Raw genomic sequence first — 22,365 nt, forward strand, 5'->3', positions numbered from 1 at the left:
TTCTTTTTAGTGCCAAGGAAAACAGGGGACTGGAGACCAATTTTGGATCTCACCAATTTAAACAAGTCAGTTCAACTAACCAAGTTTTGGATGGTCACGGTTCAGTCCATTCTCCCATTTCTGGGCAAGGATGGCTGGATGTACTGAGTAGACCTTCAGGATGTGTACTATCATATAAAGATGAACAGATGAGCCAGAAGGCATTTATGCTTCCGTCTGGGAGCCAGTTATTACCAGTTCAGAGTTCTGCCTGTTGGACTCACCACAGTCCCAAGAGTGTTTACCAAGTGCATGCCAGTAGTAGCAGATCACTTAAGACTGGAAGGATTCCTGGTGTTTCCGTATCTAGACGACTGGCTCATTTCCTCTCCAGCCAGATATCAACTGATAAGGGCATGAGCTCAGGTTCTCCGGACTTGCTCTCTTCTGGGATAACCATAAACTACGAAAAGTCTCAACTAAAACCAACTCATAGCCTAGAATTCAATGGAGCAATACTCAACACAGTCAACCATAGCTTCACTACCGCCCTCGAGAATTCAGACCATACAATCACAGGTCAGAAAGATAATCTGCAGTACAAAGAATTCAACCTGCCTAGTCCTTCAAGCTCCCGGTTCCATGGCAGTGGCAATAACATCAGTATCTTTAGCCAGATTTTACATGAGAATTCCTCAGTGGATGCTAGCCACACAGTGATCAATACTTTATCAGCCCATGTCTTATCAGATACAATACATACATGCATGACAGATCTCAGGTGATGGGTTCAATCAGATCAGGTTCTACAAGGCTGTCTGTTTATTCCCCCTCAGCCCAAGACCATAATGACCACGGATGCTTCCCCACTAGGATGGGGGGGGGGCTTTTTTTGGAGAGAACACTCCAAGGCACTTAGTCCCCCAAAGAGGCCAACTTGCACATCAGTCTCCTAGAGATGACAGCAGTGATTTTAGCACTGCAGGCCTTCCAGAATGCTCTGCCTTTGGGGACTAGTGCAATTCAAACAGGCAATATGTCAGTAGTTTGGTACATCAACAAGCAAGGAGGGACCAGATCTTACCTCTTGTTGCTCTCAGACTGTGGCAATGGACAATCTCATTCAACCACTTTCTCATAACCATGCATATTCCTGGGAAATCCAATGTGATAGCAGACAAACCTGAGCAGGTGCATTCTTCTACCTCATGAATGGTACCTGAACAAGAATGTCACAGAAATAATTTTCCATCAGTGCAGCCAGCCTTGCTGCAATCTTTTTGCTTCCCCTGTAAATATCAAATGTAGCAGCTACTTAGCCTATTGCTCTCACAGGAGGAATTACCAAGGGATGCTGTACTTCACAATTGGCCTCCTGGTCTACGCTACACTTTTCCACCCATACTGCTAATTCCAAAATTCTTTCAGAAAGCTGCCATGTTGAAGAGCAAAGTCATCCTCAGTGCACCTTACTGGCCTCAACAAATTTGGTTCCCTTTCCTTTGGCCTCAATTGTTTTACCAACCTTGGATTCTAGATCCAACTCCAGACCTCCTGTCTCACCTGACAGGCATAATTCATCCAAACATAACCAGACTCAGGCTGACTGCCTGGCTTCTCCAGTTCCATTAATAGCCAGACAACCTATGCTCTTTTAACGTGTTCGTCAAATACTTTTATCTTCCTATATGCCTTCCACCAGAAAGCTCTATTCCAGCAAATGAAAAAGGCTTGTTCTCTGGGCTCACCTAAATAATACTGAACCTTTTTCCGCCCCCAAACATAGCATTCTTGAATTTTTGTCCCATCTTTTTTAAAGAAGAGGCTAGTTCCTAGTTCATCAACCATTAAAGTTCAGTTAGTGGCCATAATCAAATTTTCACATTGATTTTGATGGTTTCTCTGTCGCCTCTCACAAATTAAGAAAGACCTTCTTGAAAGGCTCTCTTCTTCTAATATCAATCCATTGATTTCCCAGTATTCTTTCCTAAATTTGCTAACAAGGGTGAATACATGTTACATTTATTGGATGTCCACAGACAGTTACGTTTCTACCAACATAGAACAAAAGACTGCAGAAAATCTGGCCAATTGTTTGCTTCATTCTCAGAAGTAAAATTGGATTGGAAAAAAACAGTTGCCAAAATCACTTTATCTCGGTGGCTAACCAAATGTATTTCATTTGATTATAACAAATTGGACATTACTATATGAAAACTGTTATAAGCTGGTTCAACTAGATCCATGGCTACTTCCTCAGTGTTTCAGTCCAGAATGTCCATGAATGATATATGTGCAGCAGCAAGTTGGGCTACTTCCCATACTTTTGTTACTAATTTCAAATTAGATCTGGTCTCCAGAGGTAGACCATCATTTGGCTTAATGGTGCTCAGGAATATTCTTCTTTGAGTCCACCCTGGATTTTAGGTAGCTGGGGACTCTGTCCCATCATTTGAGGATAGAATGAAAATTGACAACATCAGATAAAGAAGTTATGTACTCACCATAACATTCCATCTCTATTGTCCATTTTCATTCTTCCTCAACTCCCCTCCCACCAACCCCCATCCTTGAAATTTCTAGAAGAATGAGTAGATACAGGACATTTCTGTCCTTTATATTTAGCTCCAAATATAGCCTTCTCCATTTTTGAGTATGAATATGCCCTTTTTACTAAAGTCAGCAAACAAGATCTGAGGTGATTGGGGTTGGTGCATTGTGGGTAAGGGAGAAGCTCAAGATTTCTTGGTTGCCACAAGCTTTAGCAGTGGCAAAGTCGTATCCGAGGGACTGGATCTGAACCCATCAGTTGAGGAAGAATGAAAATGGACAACACAGATGGAATGTTTTGGTGAGTACATAACTTTTTTTTATTTATACAGACGAGATTATGCACATTTTCATCCACTAGTAACCTTGTCTAGATGCAACCCGAAAAGTCATAATAGAAGCATTTCCCTCATGTACCTGTCATTATTGCAACGAAAGTAGTGTCTGACTTTGCTGGTTGCTGCTGAAATAAATCAACAATTTTTTATTAATGCTAATAATAACAAAGTGGACAACATTAATGCAAATGGATTTTTGCTCTTGACTGCAGTAAAATAAGAATAAATTAGGAGTATCTTAAAAAACAGAGAGCATGTGTTATTTCAGAAGAAACTTACAAGGCAGTGTGTGACAGCTGAGACCTTGTATCCTTCACAAGTGCATTCATGAGAGGGAGTGTCTCATATATTATCTCAGGAATTACTTTCTTGTCTCACTGGGATTATGGTAAAGTCTCACACAACCCATTTTGCCAAAGACTAGGATAGGTCATTTTACTGTAATGGACAATAGTGGCACATACTTGCAGTGCTGTGATGTGAAAGGCTTAGGCTTGATTAAGTTAATAAGATTTTCATTCCTGTTCAGAAAGGATATTATATCTTTGAATTGTTAAGCATATTAGTATTAAATCTTTGGTGAGAAATTAACAAAATGTGTTCTTTGTCATGCAAGCAGTCATTCTACTTTTAATTATAATTTATAGGATTTAGTGTAAAGGGTACATCTAAAGTACTTTAACTAATATGACTGCCTCTTTACTTATATTTCTTTCAGAAATTTGAAGATGATTATTTAGTATTTAAAATGAAAACTCTAGATTTTAAAAGAAGACTGGCAACCATCATCTGTCAAAGTTTTGACGACTGCAGCTGTATAGAATCTGCTGTCAAGGTAATGTGGTGCATCACTTCAGTGATACTCATAGATGTTATTTTTTAAGAGTCTGATATTCATTGAAGTCACAGGACTAGATGTGGAAATCCTGGAGAAGACAGTAAACTGATCTGCGTAACATTTTGATTACACAACAATAAAGAATCTTGTTATCTTTTTTGAGATGATTTTGTGTTAGATTTTTTGGAATATGTGCTGGCAAATGCTACGACTGACTAAACTGTCTTACTCTGATCTGCTGTTAAATTGGACTACCCCACTATCACTCGCACCTGGGTCAACATTTATGAGCAGTGTTTTTATCTGCCATATAGTTTTTTCATCATATATGGAATGTACTTAACATACCCTTTCTGTCCTCTGTAATTGCTAGTCTTCATCATCAGCCATGGTTTTCTTGTTTTATCTTTTTTGTTATTAAGAAGTTGGCAGCTATTCTGACTATGACATAATTCAAGAAAAGTCTAGCTAATGTCTTTGTGGCAGATGAATTATTACTCCAATGGGCATGCTTAGTTTGTCTTGTACCAGAACTGGACACGTTGCCCTGATTTTCTGTCAAGAATTCTGTGAAGCAACTAGGAAGAGAAAGTGAAACCACATTAACAATATGGCCTAAGAGTTGACCCAATTGTTCAGCATTTGGTAACTTGTGTGGGCAGTGACCTGTCTTTTGACCAACATGTGTCTGTTGTTGTAAGAAAGTCCTTCTGTATTGCAGAGCTTATAAACAAAGGGACTATGTCTACATCTAGGGATGTCATTGTCCCTCTTTGCTCAGCCCTCATCAGGCCAGTCATTGAATATGATGCTCCCTTTGGCATATATCTGTCTGGGCACACACAACAAATGGAACATCCGCAGAGATACCTTACTAAAAGGATACAAGGCCTAAGGAATATGTCCAATGCGAACCAACTCAAAGCCCAGTCACTATACTCATTATCCTACAGACTGCTTAGAGGTGACCGATATCTGGCATACAAGGCATTCTCCAACCCATTACTGATAAATTTACTGCACTTAAGCAAGTCAAGTGACATCAGAAATACACAGCCTAGGGATCTAAACCTCTTCCACAACATCAACAGAATGATTTGGAGGGACAAGTATATTTTGTGGAGGATACCACTGCTGTGGAACAGACTCCCCATCTACATAAAACAAAGTTCACCCCTGTCTATTTTCAAGCACAACTTAGATCTGTGGATGGGAAACAGAAATTTACCCCAGGACTGATCCCTGTACTACTAATGGACAGAGGCATTCCTAATAATTTATTCCATGCATGGGTATCCTCAAATTATCTATGGCATGATCCCATTTATTCTTATTAGGGATGATATATAATTTATCAACCATGGAATGGGTAAAGCCAATCTATAACCTAATTGAATAGGTTATTTCAAGCACAAAAAGGGAAATTGGCTAGGCTTAAAAGGCCAGTAGCGACAGTTAGTCTAGTACTTACCTATACAACTGTGGACCTATAAAAAAATCAGACTTTTCTTTGAAACAAAAATTATTTGAGATATAATCATGGTCTTTCTAGTGGATTAATGTTAGGAATAGCTTCCAGATTCTTGAAGTTCCACCACAGAAAGTCTAGTCATTGAGAAAAATAGTATGTCTACGCCTTCTGAGAAAAAAATGGCACCTTTATTGCTTCCTGCTCTTTCTATTGTAATCTCATTAGAAGTAACATAAAATCTACTTCCCACCCTTAATCCTTTTAAGCAATTTCCATGCACCTTTTAGCTACTGCCTCTTTAAAGTACCATCACTGGTACTGTTTTCCTTTATGACTACTCGTTAGAGTACTCTCTTTCTACCAATGTTGATAGTTCCTTTCTCTTTATATATATATCTATTTCATTCTCTTTATTTCCTTCATCTTTACCATAAAAAAAATGTATCTATCCTAAGTGTCTTTAGGTATTTGTCTTCTTAGATTACAATGGCTGAGAAGCCAACTGTAGGTGTGTTACCTGTGGGCATAAGCTTCCTAACTCAGATGCCCACAGGGAATTTGTTTATTGTTTAGGACCCATGCACATGGATGCAGATTGTTCAGTCTGTTCTAGATTTAGCCTAGTGCTGCAACTGACACTTCCTTCTTCCTCTACTTCTTCAGTTGCTGGGGCTGAAACCCCTACCAAAAAACTTGACAAGGGAAGTCAGATTCATCAGCCAAGGAAAATAAGTCGCGTAAGAGGTTCACAGACTGTTCTTCCGTGTCAGCCCCTTCATCGGAGCCTCCTTCTAAAACCCATAAAAAGTCGACTCCAACTCGTTCAAAACCTAAATCGCCTCATATTTGTACTCCTCCGCTCCTACTGGATCTGGTTACTACTACTACATGTCTTCCTTCACCTTTCCTGGAGGGATCTCCCTGTAGGCATTCCAGGCCTCCATTCAACACATCATTTCTTAGATCTTCCAGAAGCTTGTCAGAAGCCGAAGTGGATAGGATGATGACAATATTTCTCAGAGCATAGACCCAGATTTGGGTACTCCTGGCTCTATCTCACACCAAATCCGGGAGCCATCATTTTGATGTATGTCCTGGATGTGAAACATCTGAAGGAACAAGATGTCCCAATGGGATAGATTGCGTAGGATCACAAGGGCTGTATGCTGTGGTGCAGGTGGAGTCAACAGGGATAGAAAAGTCCATTTACCAGCACTGAGAGAGCTCTCTTGACTGCATCAAAAGCAGAAGCTGAGGGGGAATCCCAAACCTTCCAGGTAGGAGCCAAAGCCTCTACACCTGGATGATGTAGGGAACCAACTTGGTCTTGTTGCAAGACTGATGAAAGATGTAAGCTATGTAATGCCATAGCTCCGAGAGGAAGGGACACCTCCAACATCTTCAGAGTCAATCCCCTTCCCCCAGAACTGGGAAAGAAGCTTCAGTTCCGAAATCTGTCTGGAACCGAGGAACTCAGGACCAGTGGAATCAGAGAAGTTACTAGGGTGGAAGATGACCACATCTTTAGATCTGGCATGGACAACTTTTGTGGAAATCTTGGATCCAGTATCCCCAAAGATGGGGGATGGATTAGGGTAGGAGCAGCCACTGATAAATCTGAATGGCCAAAGCTCACAGGTCTAATGGGAGATGAAGCCAGGAGAACCTCCAGCTGAATTTGGGTCCTGAGGAACTTCCTCATCATTCTGCCCACATCTGCTTCTGTTAAGCCTCTGGTAGATGTAACAGACCTTAGAGAGGAAGATGTAGAAGTGGGTCTGGATGACCTCTGCACTGATCTCTCTTTAAGAGAAAAAAAGTATTCTGCTTTAATTATGTTGTTCCGTTGCACTTCTGTTGTCCATAGTATAGACTGAATTCAGACCAGCTGAATCCAGTTCTGGTTGAGGATTGAGCACTAAAATATCAGAACATCTTCTTTTGGAGAAACCCCCTGTACCCTTCTGGCAGGAGTGTACAGTAGGATTATCTAATTGAAGGTTGCTGGTTCAGGGCTCAGTGTGAGCTATTTCATTGAGTCAGGGCTCAGTTTGATATATTTCATTGGCTCAGTGCTCAGTTTGAGCTTTTTCAATGGTTTCTTTGTATTAGCTGCTTTGCTTTTGTATTATACGTAAGGGCCCTGTTTGCTCAGGTTTGCTCTTCTTTTAGAAAGACTCCAGAGAGGTAGGCAATCAGTCTCTGCTCCTCTAATCATACCAAACCATCCGAGATAACTACTAATGCTAAGTTTCAGTTTTACTACTGCATTTGTTGCACCTGACTGTATGTCACACTAACTATTGCTTTTACTTATTTAAGAAAATATCTGCTCTGCTGTTTTATTCTGTTGCTATATTTAATTTAAGAAAAAATGTGTTGCTTTTTACTCTGTTGCCTATTTAATTTAAGAGAAGAAAAAATATTCTTCTTTAATTTTATTGTTCCATTGTACCTCTGTTGGCCGTAGTATAGACTGGATTTAGACTGGCTGAATCTAGTTCTGTTTGAGGATTGAGCACTAAAAAATCAGGACATCTGCTTTTGGAGACCCACCCATTCCCTCATAGCAGGAGTGTAGAGTAGGACTGTCTAACTAAAGATTACTGGTTCAGGGCTCAATTTGAGCTATTTCATTGATTGGTTCAGGGCTCAGTTTGAAGTTTTTCACTGGTTTCTTTGCATTAGCAGCTTTGCTCTTGCATTATACGTAAGGACCACATCTGAAGTAGTTGACTTCATTTGATCATCAACCTGTGGGAATTGGATCCGGATCGGATCTGAGACGGCAGCTTCACCAGCATCTGATCTGACCTCCAAGCTCCTTCCCTTACCCATAATACCCCTCAATCTCCTTCCTTCCCTCAGATCTCGTTTGCTGTAGCTTTTCCAACCAGCGTGTTCTCAGAGCTCCAGGCGTGGTAGGTGCTTTTTTTGGATAGTTTTTGGGTGTTTGTGTTGCTGGTAGCAACAGGTAGGTTCCCTTTTCCCCAGAGTCCCTCACCGAGGACACCAATTTGGAGGTTGGGGAAGGTTCCCCCAGATCACCCCACCCCGACGATGTCTCCTTTGGAGACATAATGGAACTCCTGCAGCAGCGGGTGGGGGGGGTTGGTCCGCCCCCAAACCTTCCTTGGATGAGTTGTGTTTCTGGAGACATTCAGCAAGGGCCCATCTACCTCCTGAGTGCCCCCCCCTCGCAGATCCCTTGGTGGACCTTATTATCACCCAGGCATGGAAGGAACAGGACACCATGGAGCCAATCCCAAAGCGGCCTGACAAGATGTTGAGTCCTTCTGCAGACAGATCCAGTTGGAACAAGGGGTCCCCAGTGGACGCCATGGTAGTAGTGGCTGCCACCAAGAAAGAACTAGCTCAGGAAAGTTCTACAGTCCACCCCCCCCCCCCGACCGAGAGTCCAGGATGATGGATCATCTAAGAAAGCGGACATATGCTTCAGCCACCTTTTCTGTAAGGGCATTGAATTACTTGGCCCATGTCACTCGACTGCAGCGCGACCTGGTCAAGGAACTAACTGAGTCACCCCCGGAGTCCATGTCACCTGAGGATAAGCGCATATTCTCTGCATGTATGGCCACTCTTAAAGCAGTTTCTAACATGTCCATGCATCTCCTTTCGCATGCCACTAAAGGAGCAGCGAGGGCAGCCGGGTCTGGCGTTTCCATGAGGTGACACGCCTGGCTCAGGCTATGTCAGTTCACGTAACCCTTTAAGGCGTCTTTCATGAATGCCCCTTATGATGGTTCTCCCTTGTTCGGGAAGACGGTTCGCGACATGTTGGTCCAGAGTGAAAAGGATGGGAAGACATTGTCTTCCATTGGGATCCGCTTCTCTAACCCCCAAAGATCCTTTTCCAGAAATCAGCGGGGGCAAAAGAAGATGTGGTTCTGGAAGTCACAATATTCCTGGGACACTCAGGACTCATCTTCCCCCAGAGGTGGAGGGGGACCACTCAGACGCTGGCCCAGAGGCGGGGGGGTCCGAGAACTGTTCTTGGACAGGCCCGGGCAACAGCCCTGAGGGATTGCCCAACTGCTGTGCTTTGGAGGCAGTCAGGGGTCGCATTTCATTGCACCTGATGGCATGGGAGTCCATGTCAACAGACCATCGGGTGCTTCAAATCATATCCAGAGGCTACACCATCCCCTTTGTGGTTCCTCCCATTCTTCCAAAACACCTCCTGGACGTTCCATCTGCACAAAGGGAGACAGCAGCACTAGAAATAGAAAAGTTGCTAAGGAAACAAGTCATTTAGCGTATCCCCTGAGATCGGTCTGGATCAGGCATCTATTCCAGGTTCTTTTTGGTGCCAAAAAAGACAAGGACCTAAGGCCTATTCTCGACCTTTCCACCCTAAATCTATCAGTTGCCAAAGAGAAGTTCCGGATGATCACTTTACAATCCATCCTGCCTTACCAGCAGGAGAATGACTGGATGTGCTCAGTAGATCTCCAGGATGTGTACTACCATATAAAGATGCATAGATGCTCCAGGAGGTTCCTCCACTTTCGGCTAGGGGCCAATCACTATCAATTCCGGGCTTTACCCTTCGGTCTCACCACAGCCCCCAGGGTGTTCACCAAGGTCATGGCAGTAGTAGTGGCTCACCTGAGGCTTCAGGGGATACAGGTCTACCCATAATTGGACGATTGGCTCCTTCCTGCTCCCTCCAGGCGTCTACTTTGTCAGGCCAAAGACTATTTCCTGAAACTGTCAGAGTTGCTGGGAATTACAATCAACATGTCCAAGTCTTCTCTAAAGCCTGTGCAGGTCTTAGACTACATTGGAGTGAGGATAGATATGTTGCAAACAAGGTTTTTATAACTCTGGAGAGAGTTCGAAACTTACGACTCCATGTGTCCGTGATCCTTCAGTTTCATCTTCCTCCAGTCGAGGCAGTATTACGAGCCCTAGGTTCCATGGCAGCAACCATTACTCTTCTCCCCTGTGCTCGTCTTCATATGCGGGTACTAAGTGGACACTAGCGGTCCAGTGGTCATTATTAGATCTGCAGTTGACGCATCCTATTTATATAAGCAATGCTTGCAGGAAGTCCCTCCTCTGGTGGGGTACACTCCTTAGAACTAGTCTAGGGACGAACATTTATTACAACCCCTCTGCAAGCCACGATGACCACGGATGCCACCCAACTAATGTGTGGGGGCATTGCTCGGGCAGGACAGTCCAAGGCATGTGGTCCCTGAACGAGACCAAATTGCATATCAGTGTTATAGAGATGAGGGCGGTCTTGTTAGCATTGCAGGCCCTTCATTCCTTTCTTCCTTTGGGAACTATTGCAATTCAGACAGACAACATGTCAGTGGTCTGGTACATCAGCAAGCAGGGAGGAACCAGATCTTAACCCCTTTGTCACGAGGCCATGAGAGTGTGGGAATGGACGATATCTACCAGCCGTTTTCTGGTAGCAATGCACATTCCGGGTCGATCCAACATACTGGCGGACAAACTGAGCAGGACTATCCTGATGCCTTACGAGTGGTCTCTGAATCCTTCTGTAGTGGAGCAGATCTTCCTCGAGTGGGGTAGGCCTTCCTGCGATCTCTTCACATCTCCTTCTGACGCGAAGTGCAGCGAGTTCTTCGCTGTAATCCTCCCACAGATGGAATCCCCCAGGGATGCTCTGGTCCATGCTTGGCCTCCCTGTCTTTTTTATGCTTACCCCCCATTACCTCTCATAACAAAATTTCTCCAGAAGGCTCGCAGGTTGGGGAGCAAAGTTATCCTCATTGCCCCATTCTAGCCTCGCCAAGTCTGGTTTCCCTTCCTTTGGTCTCATCTAATAGTTCCTCCATGGATCTTGGATCCGATACCGGATTTAATTTTGCACCCCTCGAGGGTCTCTCATCTGAACCTAGTCAGTCTGAAGTTCACTGCTTGGCTGCTCCTATTCCCTTGATTGCTAGGACTCCTAGTCTTTCTTCTCCAGTCAAGAATATTCTGGTGGCAGCTCATAAATCGTCCACGAGAAAACTATACCATAGCAAATGGAAGCGTTTCTCTATCTGGGCTTCTCAAAGGGATTTGGACCCTTACACAGCTCCTGTTCCAGCGGTCCTTGAGTTCTTGGCGTACATTTTCCAGCAGGGTGCTAGCTTATCTACAGTAAAAGTTCAACTGGCTGCCATTTCCAATTTCCATATAGGTGAGAACATGGCTTCATTAGCTTCCTCCAGACTGTGCAAAACATTTATTAAAGGGGGTTCCTATTACGTGATCGAAGTTTTGAAACTTTGAACACGACAATATCGAACTTGTCTGTTCAAAGTTTCAAAACTTCGAACACGGGGAAAAAAATAAAAGATGCAACAGTAAACTAACTGTTGCAAGCAGGGGGGCAAGCCCCCCTACACCCCCCACACCCCCCGCTCTTTAAATATACCAAATCCGAGATCGCACTACAGTGCAAGTAAAGGGAAATATTCCCTTTCCACACTATAGTGCGGTCTCATAGTTGGTATATTTAAAGAGCGGGGGGTGTGAGGGGTGTGAGGGGTGCGGGGGGGGGGCTTGTCCCCCTGCTTGCAACAGTTGCATCTTTTATTTATTTTTTTTTCTATGTTAGAACTTCAGCAAGTTCGACTATTTGGTTTCGACCATATAGGGTTCGAACTTGTTGAAGTTCGATAACGTAATAGGAACCCTATTAAAGGTACCTTTCTTTTAAGACCCCCCGGTTAAAGATCCTACTTTTCCCTGGGATTTTAACCTAGTTTTACAAGGTCTGGTTGCTCCACCTTTTGAGCCGGCTGCTTCTGTGGATCTGAAATTTTTAATGTAAAGTTGTTAAATCTTGCCGTTTATTCTCACTGATGGGTTCGGAGCCGATCCTCGGCTCCAACACGGCCGATAGCAAAGCTCAAGGTTTGCCATTAGCTCGAGACCAAGCCCCTTATCCCACAATGCACTGCTGGAATTACCCCATATCTAGTTTGCCGTGGCAAGAAAGATCTCGATGATCCAGTCAGCTGGGACCATATTTTTGCTAAATCGCAAGTTTAAAATTTTCTTTCTCCCTCTTTTTGATATATTATTCTCTATTTAGTGTGTGTGTGTGTGTGTGTGTGTGTGTGTGTGTGTGTGTGTGTGTGTGTGTGTGTGTTTGTGTGTGTGTGTGTGTGTGTGTGTGTGTGTGTGTGTGTGTGTGTGTGTTTCTCATTAAAATTCTATAGGTATAAGCAAGTTAGATTGTAGTAGATAGTGCCCTGTGTTGGCTTAGTTTCTTAGAGTGTTGGGTGTTTTGTTAGCCCTATTTAGATTTAACAAATTTCTTCTTGTTATTAGTATTTTTTAGTGTGGGCCTAGTCAGCCCTGTATTTAACCTCTACAGGTTAATTTTGTGGTGTGCCTGTTTCAAACTTTGAACATGTCGGATGAGAGGGAAAAGTCTCATACCAAATCGGGGTTTAAGAAATGTCCAGATTGTGGACAGAAAATGTCTGTCACTGACGGGCATTCCAATGTGTTTACTGTCTGGGGGCTAAACACCTCCAAGACTCTTGCAGTATTTGCCACTCTTTTTCCTCTAGGGTTCTCTTAGAGAGAAGAAGAAAATTTATTGATAGGGGGTTGCTGCAGCATACTTTCTCTGAGGCGTTGAGTAGCCAGGAAGGTACTAACACTTCTTCAAAATCATCTAAATCTTCAGGAGATTCTAAAGTTACTAAGTAGGCAAAAATATTAGAGGGTACAGGGTCATCGGTTCCACAGTCCTTGGAGCCGAGTGTCCCTTTGGTTCGGAGCAAGCTCCCAGTCTTGGAGCTGGTCTCTGAGGTTCCCTCATCTCCTCTGCTCCAGTCAGCACCTTCGGTGCATTCCTCTAAGTTTTCGGACAGCCTCTCAGATATGGATATGGATCGGCTAGTGCAGAAGCTTCTACAGGCCATATTTGCTAAATTGTTGTCTTCCCCGACCATTTCGTCGGAGCCGAAGACCATTGAACCGGACTTGACTACTCCTCCTCCGAGCTGTACTGGACTCTTGGAGCCGAAGGAGCCCAAACCAATAGTTGTCAAACCTATGGAACCAAGACCCGCACCGGTGTTATCGGTTCCATCTACTCAGACGTCCTCAGCGCCGACCGAGGACGCTAGGAGCCGACACTCTCCTGTCAGGTCTGGGGAGGATAGTCGGACCAATTTATCGGTGTCGACTCTTCCTCTCAGGGCTTTGGCTCGGATGAGCTCGGCTCCTACATCAGGCTCGGAGCCCATGGTTTTGGTGCGGGAGGATCGGACGGTCCCTCCAGATCCATCTACCCCCTTCTTGTCAGAGCCATGGTGCTTTCAATGCCATGAGGAGAGTCCTGTCTCCTAAGACATCGTCGGCATCAGTTCAGGCTTCCTTCTCCCCTCAAGCACCTGTGTCCACTTCTACGTCTACTGGTCCTCCTAAGCGTAGAGACCCTGAGCCTCAAGTAGCCCCACAGGGGGCCCCCTGTTCTTCTGAGACCTCCCCAGATCTCCCCACTGAGGAGGTACCCAGGAAGAGACTGTGCAAGAGGAGGCACTTGGACTCCCCACAGGAGTCTTTGGCATCCGACACTGACTTGGATGAGTCAGAAGGATCCCCTCGATCCCTCTCTTAGGATATCTCATTTGCGGAGATATTAGAGATCCTGAGTCAGAGGGGCGATTGGCAGTCCAAAACCCCTACTGAGGACGAGTCAGTGCTCTTGAAGGCTTTTGGGTCTCAACCTTCCACTTCTTGGGTGTCTCCGCCTTACGATGAGCTCATGGAGCTGATCTCTCATAAGGAGTGGGAGTCACCGGAGGCCATGGAACCTGTCCGTCGGAAGCCGAATAAGTTCATCTCTGCCCCAGTGGATAAAGCCTTTTTGACCAAAGGAGTGCCTGTTGATGCCATGGTGGTAGCTGCAGCCACCAAAAAGGAAGTGTCTGAAACATCCGCATCTATCCATCCTCCTAACAGAGATTCTAGGATCATGGATAGATATGGGAAAAGCATATTTGGTTCATTGACTTTTTCTCTGCGATCGCTGAACTATTTAACCCATTTCATGAGACTACAAAGAGATCTCCTGAAAGAGCCAGGAGATACTCTCCAGGGTACGGTAGCTGCAAGGGTTGCCAACAAAGTCAACACACAGCATGCTACCCTAAACTCGGTTGTGAACTCGTCCATGTGTGTCATATGTTATGCAGCTGATGGTTCGAGTAGAGCTGCTAGTTCAGGCATTGCTCTGCAGAGACAAGCCTGGATGCATCTCTGTTCCTTTGTGGAGCCCTTTAAGTCTTCCTTTATCAACACCTCATTTGATGGCTCATCACTGTTTGGGCCTAAAGTAAAGGAAACTTTAACCAGGTGTGAGCAGGACGGCAAGACCCTGTCTGCCGCTGGAGTCCGTTTTTCTACCCCTACTCGACCCTATCCCAACGGCCCTAAGGACGGAAAAATGTGGTTCCGAAAAGCACAGGGAGCCTTTCAGGACACATGTGGAGAAACCCCCGCTAGAGGCAAAGGAGGGGGTTATAACGGAAGACGCCACCCGTGTGGCAGAGGGGGTCCACAGCAGCAGGGTGACAGAGGCCAGTTCTCTGGTCTGCCCTACCAGTGCTCCTGAAAGGAGGCCCGGCTGTCCTGCGCTGGAGGCAGTCGGGGGTCGCTTATCTTTGTACCCAGAAGCCTGGCTAAACATAACGTCAGATACATGGGTACAAAGTGTCATTTCCAGAGGATATTTCATATGGTTTTCTTCCCCTCCCACTCCTGTAAACAGAATTCCAGATGTTCCACCCAGTCTCAGGGAACAAGCAATCGTAGAGGTCCACAAATTGCTAAAAAAAAAGAGTCATCCAACCAGTCCCAGCAGACCAAGTTGGATTCAGAACTTACTCAAGATTCTTTTTGGTACCAAAGAAAACAGGGGACTGGAGACCTGTCTTGGACCTCAGCAGACTCAACCAATTCGTAAAGAAAGAGAAGTTCCGAATGGTCACGCTGCAGTCCATTCTTCCCTTCCTAGGGAAAGGTGATTGGATGTGCTCCATAGATCTCAAGGATGCGTACTATCACATAAAGATGAACAGACGCTCCAGGGATCACCTGCGTTTCTGGCTGGGAGCTAATCATTACCAGTTTCGAGCCCTGCCCTTTGGTCTCACTACAGCCCCCCCCCCTCAGAGTGTTCACCAAATGCATGGCAGTGGTCACGGCTCACCGGAGGCATCTAGGATTCCAGGTGTTTCCATACCTAGACGATTGGCTCCTCACTGCTACCACCTGGCATCAATTGACTCAGGCAACACAGTATACTCTGACACTCTGCCATCAATTAGGCATTACAATCAACTTCGAAAAGTCTGCATTATCACCATCGCAGCATACTGTTTTTATAGGAGTAGAGTTAGATATCTCAACCACCACTCTACATCTTCCAATCGAAAGAGTCTCACTTCTTCGCCAACACGTCATCTCACTGGTGTCAGAGAACAAAGCTACAGCAGCAGAGGTCTTGAAGGTGCTAGGTTTGATGGCGGCAGCAATCCTGGCTGTACCACTCGCAAAGATGCATATGCGAATCCTTCAATGTCTCTTTTTCGCTCAGTGGTCTTTCCAAAAGCTACCGATGCACCACATGATTCTTATCACAGATTCTTGCAAGAGAGACCTTCGGTGGTTGTTGACATCTCTTCATGTTACAATCGGAAGACCCTTTGTTCTCCCCCCTCCCAGTAGTCACTGTGACCACGGACACTTCCCTGATAGGGTGGGGGGGGGCATTTTAAGGGAAAGACTGCCCAAGGCACATGGACGGATCAAGAGTCACATCTGCATATCAATGTTCTGGAGTTGAGAGCGGTACTTCTGGCATTGCAGTACTTTCAAGACTCTCTTCCTCTAGGGACAATTGTAATTCAGACGGACAACATGTCAGTGGTCTGGTACTTGAACAAACAAGGCGGAAACAAGTCTTACCCCCTTTGTCGAGAAGCCCTCAGGGTATGGCAATGGGCTGTGTCGTCCCACCGTTTTCTGATAGCAACGCACATCCCGGGGAAATCCAACGTGATAGCGGACAAGCTGAGCAGGGCAATACTGTTGCCTCATGAGTGGTCTCTCAACCAACAAGTTGCGGATTTGATTTTCCACAAATGGGGCCAGCCTTGCTGCAACCTCTTTGCCAGTCACATCAATACCAAATGCGGAAGCTACTTTGCCCTAATACCACCTCCAGGACATTCTCCAAGAGATGCACTCGTACACGATTGGCCTCCTGGTCTTCTATATGCATTCCCACCTATTCCATTGATACCCAAGGTTTTACAGAAAGCAAAATTGCTGGGAAGGACATTTATCCTCATAGCCCCCTACTGGCCTCGACAGATTTGGTTCCCATTCCTTCACCATCATCTACTGGAGGATCCATGGATACTGGACCCAGTTCCGGACCTTCTGACACAGCCGTCAGGGGGCCTCCATCCTTCACTGCAGTCCCTAAAACTGACCGCTTGGCTAATCCACTTCCCCTAATTGCCAGGCTTCATTCACTCTCAGATGATACAAGACAAATCCTTTTGTCTTCTCACAAGCCATCCACCAGGAAACTATACCACAGTAAGTGGAACAGGTTCTCAGTTTGGGCCAATATATAGAAAATTGACCCTTTCCGAGCTCCTCTATCTTCCATTTTAGAATTTTTGACAAAGATTTTTAAGGAAGAAGCAGCAGCTGCCACAGTTCAAGTCCAGTTAGCCGCCATATTAAATTTCCACCTTGGATTCAATGGGTTGAACGTTATGGGCCATAAGTTATCTAAGGCTTTTCTTAAAGGTGCTTTTCACATGAGACCTCCTGTCAAAATCCCCTATTCTCCCTGGAATTTGAATTTTATGCTGTCTCAAATAATTCTCTCCCCCTTCGAACCAGCATCTTCTTGTGATCTCAAATATTTGTCCTGGAAGACTATATTTCTAGTAGCCATTACTTCTGCCCGCAGAGTGTCAGAACCTCAAGCATTATCTGTCAGACCTCCTTACATGATTTTCCATGCTGATAGAGTTCTCTCAGAACAAACCCCTCCTTTTTGCCTAAAGTCTGTTCTGAATCCAATCAGGTCATTGAGTTGCCAGTCTTTTTTCCCAACCACTCTAACAAATTGGAATACATGCTGCACAAACCTGATGTACACAGACAGCTCAGATTTTATCTTGCTAGAACTAAGGATATTAGAAAATCAGATCAACTTTTCATATCCTTTTCGGAGGCCAGAAAAGGTAATCCAGTGGCTAAAACAACCCTATCTAAATGGTTATCAGATTGTATATCCTTTGTTTATGCAAATGCAAACATGCCATTGACACACAAACCTAAGGCTCATTCTACCATAGCCGTTTCTACGTCTTATGCCTTTCAAGCTATATTGCCCCTTGACAATATTTGTGCTGCAGCCACTTGGTCTAAGCCTCATACCTTTATCACACATTACAAAGTAGATAAGGCTTCCAGGGACAGGTCTTTCTTTGGTTCCACGGTACTGAAAAACGTACTTCCATGAGCCACCCAAGATTGAGGGTGCTAGGGACGCTACCCATCACTGAGAGTAAATGGCGAGATTTAACAACTTCACATAAAGAAGTTATGTACTCACCATAATGTTCCATGTGAGTTGTTTATCTCGCCTTTATTCTCACGTCCCTCCCTCCTTCCCCCTCCTGGCTGACAGTTGACCTAGAGGCTAGAGGCTAGTACCATCCTGGTTATTCAATACTTCTTCCCCTTTGGGAAGTGCTTCCTTGTAGAAAAAGAAAAAAAAAAGGTATATATACTCGCAGCAAACAAGATCTGAGGTAATTCCAGCAGTGCATTGTGGGATAAGTGGCTTGGTCTCGAGCTACTGGCAAACCTTGAGCTGTGCTATCGGCCGTGTCGGAGCTGAGGATGGCTCCGAACCCATCAGTGAGAATAAAGGCGAGATAAACAACTCACATGGAACATCATGGTGAGTACATAACTTATTTTTTTGGAAGACCGCCTTTCTAGTGGCTATCACCTCAGCTAGGAGACTGTCAGAACTCCAGGCATTATCTGTAAACCCCCATATATGATTTTCCATAAAGACAGGGTTTCACTTCGTACTAATCCTTCTTGTCTTCCTAAAGTGGCCTCTGAAACAAAATATCAATCAAACAATCAATTTACCTGTTTTCTTTCCAAATTTTCAGAACGGGTGAATATAAATTGGATCTATTAGACGTACACAGACAGCTACGTTTCTACTTACATAGGACTAAGGCTTTTCGCAAGTCTGACCAGTTGTTTTTGTCTTCTTCTACACCTTTCCTGGGCAAACCGGTTTCTAAGGTAACCATTGCCAGATGGATTTCCCTTTGCATCCTTCAGGTTTACAAAGACAGAGGCATGTCTCTTCTGGGTAGGATAAATGCCCATTCTACCAGGTCCATGGCTACATCAGCGGCTTTTTGGTCTAGGGTGTCTTTGGATGATATTTTTTTGGCGGCTACTTGGTCCTCATCTCACACCTTCATTTCTCATTATAAATTGGACATGGTATCTAGGGGAGAGCATCCTTTGGCTCCGTGGTGCTCTGAAAATATTCATCCATGATGGCCACCCAAGAGTTTGGTAGCTGAGGACTCTGCCCCACAGGTTGATGATCAAATTAAGTCAACTACTTCAGAGAAAGAAGTTATGTACTCACCATAACGTTCCATCTGAGTAGTTGGACTTCATTTGTCATCATCCATCCCTCCCTCCTTCCCCCGACTGTCTCTATGTTTTTTACATTGGTAAGTTAGAGAGAGCGCCTATGCGGCTCTTCTTTTCTTTATTATTGGTAAGGCATATCGGTTCGGCTTTATGTGTATGGGATAGCAAACTCGATCTGAGGGAAGGAAGGAGATGGAGGGGTATTATGGGTAAGGGGAGGAGCTTGGAGCTCAGATCAGATGCTAGTGAAGCTGTCGTCTCGGATCTGATCCGGATCCAATTCTCACAGGTTGATGACAAATGAAGTCCAACTACTCAGATGGAACGTTATGGTGAGTACATAACTTCTTTATTTGTGTGTTGGCACTTGTCTAAGAAAGTCTCCAGAGAGTTAGGCAATCAGCCTCTGCTCCTCTGATCATACCAGAAAATTCGAGAGAACTACAAATGCTGTTTCAGTTTTACTACTGCATTTGTTGCACTTGACTGTATTTCACACCAACTGCTGCTTTTACTTATTTAAGGAAAGAGCTGTTCTGCTGTTTTATTCTGTTGCTATATTTAATTTAAGAAAAAAGTGTACTGCTTTTTACTCTGTTGCCTATTTAATTTAAGAGAGAAAAAAGTATTATGCTTTAATTCTGTTGTTCTGTTGCACTTCTGTTGGCTGTAGTATAGATTGGATTCAGACTGTCTGAATCCAGTTCTGTTTGAGGATTGAACACTACAAAATCAGGACATCACCTTCGTGGTAGGAGTTTACAGTAAGTTCATAGGTGTGTACTAGGCTAATGGCCCTGAAGCCTTTACAAGCCTAGCCCATAGGATTACCCTGGCATTGTGCCACCTGACCTTAGTTTCCAGTGCCTCTGTCGAGTAAAGCCACTGGAGTGATCCTCTGGGTGAATTTTCTGATGTTAAGTTGTCTATCTCGCCTTCGTTCTTGCTGGTTGGGATCGGAGCCGATCCTCGGTTCCGGCTCGGCCATCTTCTATAGCTCAAGAGCTGTTTACTGGCTCAAGGCTACCCCTTATCCCATGATGCCTAGCGCTAGCTACCCAGATCTCGTTTGCCGCTTCAGCTGCGAGGTGTCGTTTTTACTGGCTCAGGCTTGTATTAAGTTTCTTATTGAACTTTTCTTCTAAGATTAGTGTTTTTTCGGAAGTTATTGCTTAGTTTTCAGTCTCTACTTCTTGTTGTGTTAGCTAAGTATATTGTAGTTCCCCCCTTAGAACTCGTTTAAATTAGAGAGTTCTCCCCCTCCCCCTCCTATCCCTTTCTATCAGGTTAGTGCTTAGTTTCAAGGCTTTCCTTCTATCTTCCTTTAGATAGCCGTTTAAGTTAGAGGCTTCCTAGTTTAAAAAAAAAAAATCTTTAGCTTTAGCTGTAGTATACTGTGTGTTTTTCTCTTTTTTTTTTTTGCTGTTATTGGTGTTGTGGTATTTTGTTATAGCTTTTCGGCCTTTTGGCTAAGATCAGTGTAGTATCTCTTCAGGTATTTTGTCAGATATGTCTAAAGAATCCAAAGTATCTGGATTCAAGAAGTGTGACTCATGATGTCAGAAAATGTCTCTGACAGATGGGCACACTTCTTGCATCTGCTGCTTAGGTGCAGTGCACCTGCAGGACTCTTGTTCTATATTCCATGCATTTAGTACAAGAGTTCTGCAGGAGCGCAAAAATAAGCTTATTCTTAGGGGTCTTTTAAAGCCCCAGGAATCACCGGCCAAGGCTCAGCCTGTGAAATCCGCAAAACTGACCAAATCGTCAGCTCCAAGCTCGGAGCTGTCATTGGTTCAGACTTTACCTGCCACTTCGGTTCCGGCCGGAATCGATGAGACTATCTCCCCGTCGGCTCCATTAGAATCTTCGGAGCCGTCGCGGAGCCACAAGAGGCTGAGGTCCCTCTGGAGTCCATACATTTGGCTCCTCGGTCTCCCCTGCTTCAGAGTGAGTGCAGTCACAGATCTTCCCACTCCTCGGTCCTCTAGGCTGTCGGAACACGACATGGAGAGAGTGGTCAGTAGATTGCTGAAGTCGCAGGCACTTGCCAAGATGTTGTCCAGCCCTCCTCAACAGGTGTCAGCTCCGTCCACTTCTATCGATGTTCCTCCTCCGACTCCTTTGAGCTCGGAGCCAGAGTTTGTTGGGGTTCGAGTCGTGGAACCGTCTGCTCCGATAACTATTTCTCCTTTGGTTCCGTCGTCGGCTCCGATTCCCTCGATGGTACCGTCCGTCAAGGGATCTGGGAGCCGAGGCTCCTTCGTCGGCTCCGAGGGGGCGAGTGGCATCGGACCCTTGTCCGACCCCGTTCTCCCTCTCGGAGCTTCAGCGCAGGTGAGTTCGGCTCCTACATTGGCCTCGGAGCCGTCTCCCTCGGTGCAGGGAAGGATTCTGATTTCCTCGGAACCGGATCCTTCTCTGCATCGTGGCAGGGACACCTTCGATGTCATGAGGAGTGTGCTGGCCTCTGAGTCAGCTCCACGATCGACCCCACCGGCTCCATCCCCAGTAGTGCCTGCGCCAACCTCTGCTACTCCTCCAGACCCCAAGTGTGGGGAACTGGCTCTCCAGGGCACTCTATTGGGTGTTTCCTCTTCTTCCGAGGCCTCCCCTGATCATTCAGAGGAAGCACATTGACTCCCCTGAGTCTGTCACTTCTGATACAGACTTAGATGATTCGGAAGGGTCCCCGTGATCCCCCTCTGAAGATGTTTCCTTTTCGGACATCCTAGAAATGCTTAAGCATAGGGGGAACTGGAATCCCCTAGCCCCTACCAAGGATGAGTCTGTATTCCTGGATGCGTTCGGTTCCCGACCTTCCACCTCCTGGGTTTCTCCGCCTTTCGATCCACTCATGTCTGTGGTGGCTCGAAAGGCTTGGTCAGCCCCGGATACAGTGGAACCAACTCCGAGGAGACCTAGCAAGTTTATCACTGCACCCCTTGATAAGCAGTTCCTTACCAAAGGTGTTCCCGTGGATGCCATGGTGGTAGCAGCAGCCACTAGAAAGGAGTTAGCGGAAACTTCTTCGTCTGTCCATCCTCCTAACAAGGAGTCTAGGACTATGGATAGATACGGGAAGCGAATGTTTGCTTCAGCAACCTTTTCTATGAGGTCACTGAATTACTTATGCCATTTTACCCGGCTTCAGACGGATCTCCTTAAAGAACTCGGAGATACCCTTCAAGATCCATCAGCTGAAGGGGCTCAAGCTAAAGTGGCTTCCCAGATGGCGACCCTTAATTCTGTAGTCAACTCCTCCATGAGGCTCATTTCCTATGCAGCCGATGGTGCCAGTAGAGCCGCAGGTACAGGTGTGGCCCTTAGGAGACACGCATGGATGCGGCTGTGTAATTTTGCGGAACCCTTTAGAGCATCATTCACCTGGAATCCTTTGACAGTTCCTTTCTTTTTGGTCCACAGGTGAAAGACACTTTGACTAGGTGTGAGCAAGAAGG

At 45.2% G+C, this 22,365-nt stretch overlaps 1 protein-coding gene across 1 annotated transcript in view; it reads left to right on the plus strand.

Moving 5' to 3' along the window:
* LOC122800226 (dynein axonemal heavy chain 17-like) overlaps positions 1-22,365 on the plus strand; it is a 17,083,451-nt gene that overhangs the window by 3,045,901 nt on the left and 14,015,185 nt on the right. Inside the window, exon 11 of the mRNA XM_044069720.1 lies at positions 3,586-3,702. Coding sequence (XP_043925655.1) covers positions 3,586-3,702 — 117 coding nt within the window. The remainder of the gene's footprint in view (positions 1-3,585; positions 3,703-22,365) is intronic.

The sequence above is a fragment of the Protopterus annectens genome, chromosome 4.part0, assembly GCF_019279795.1.
Source record: "Protopterus annectens isolate FY-2018-M chromosome 4.part0, PAN1.0, whole genome shotgun sequence".
NCBI classification, from domain to species: domain Eukaryota; kingdom Metazoa; phylum Chordata; order Ceratodontiformes; family Protopteridae; genus Protopterus; species Protopterus annectens.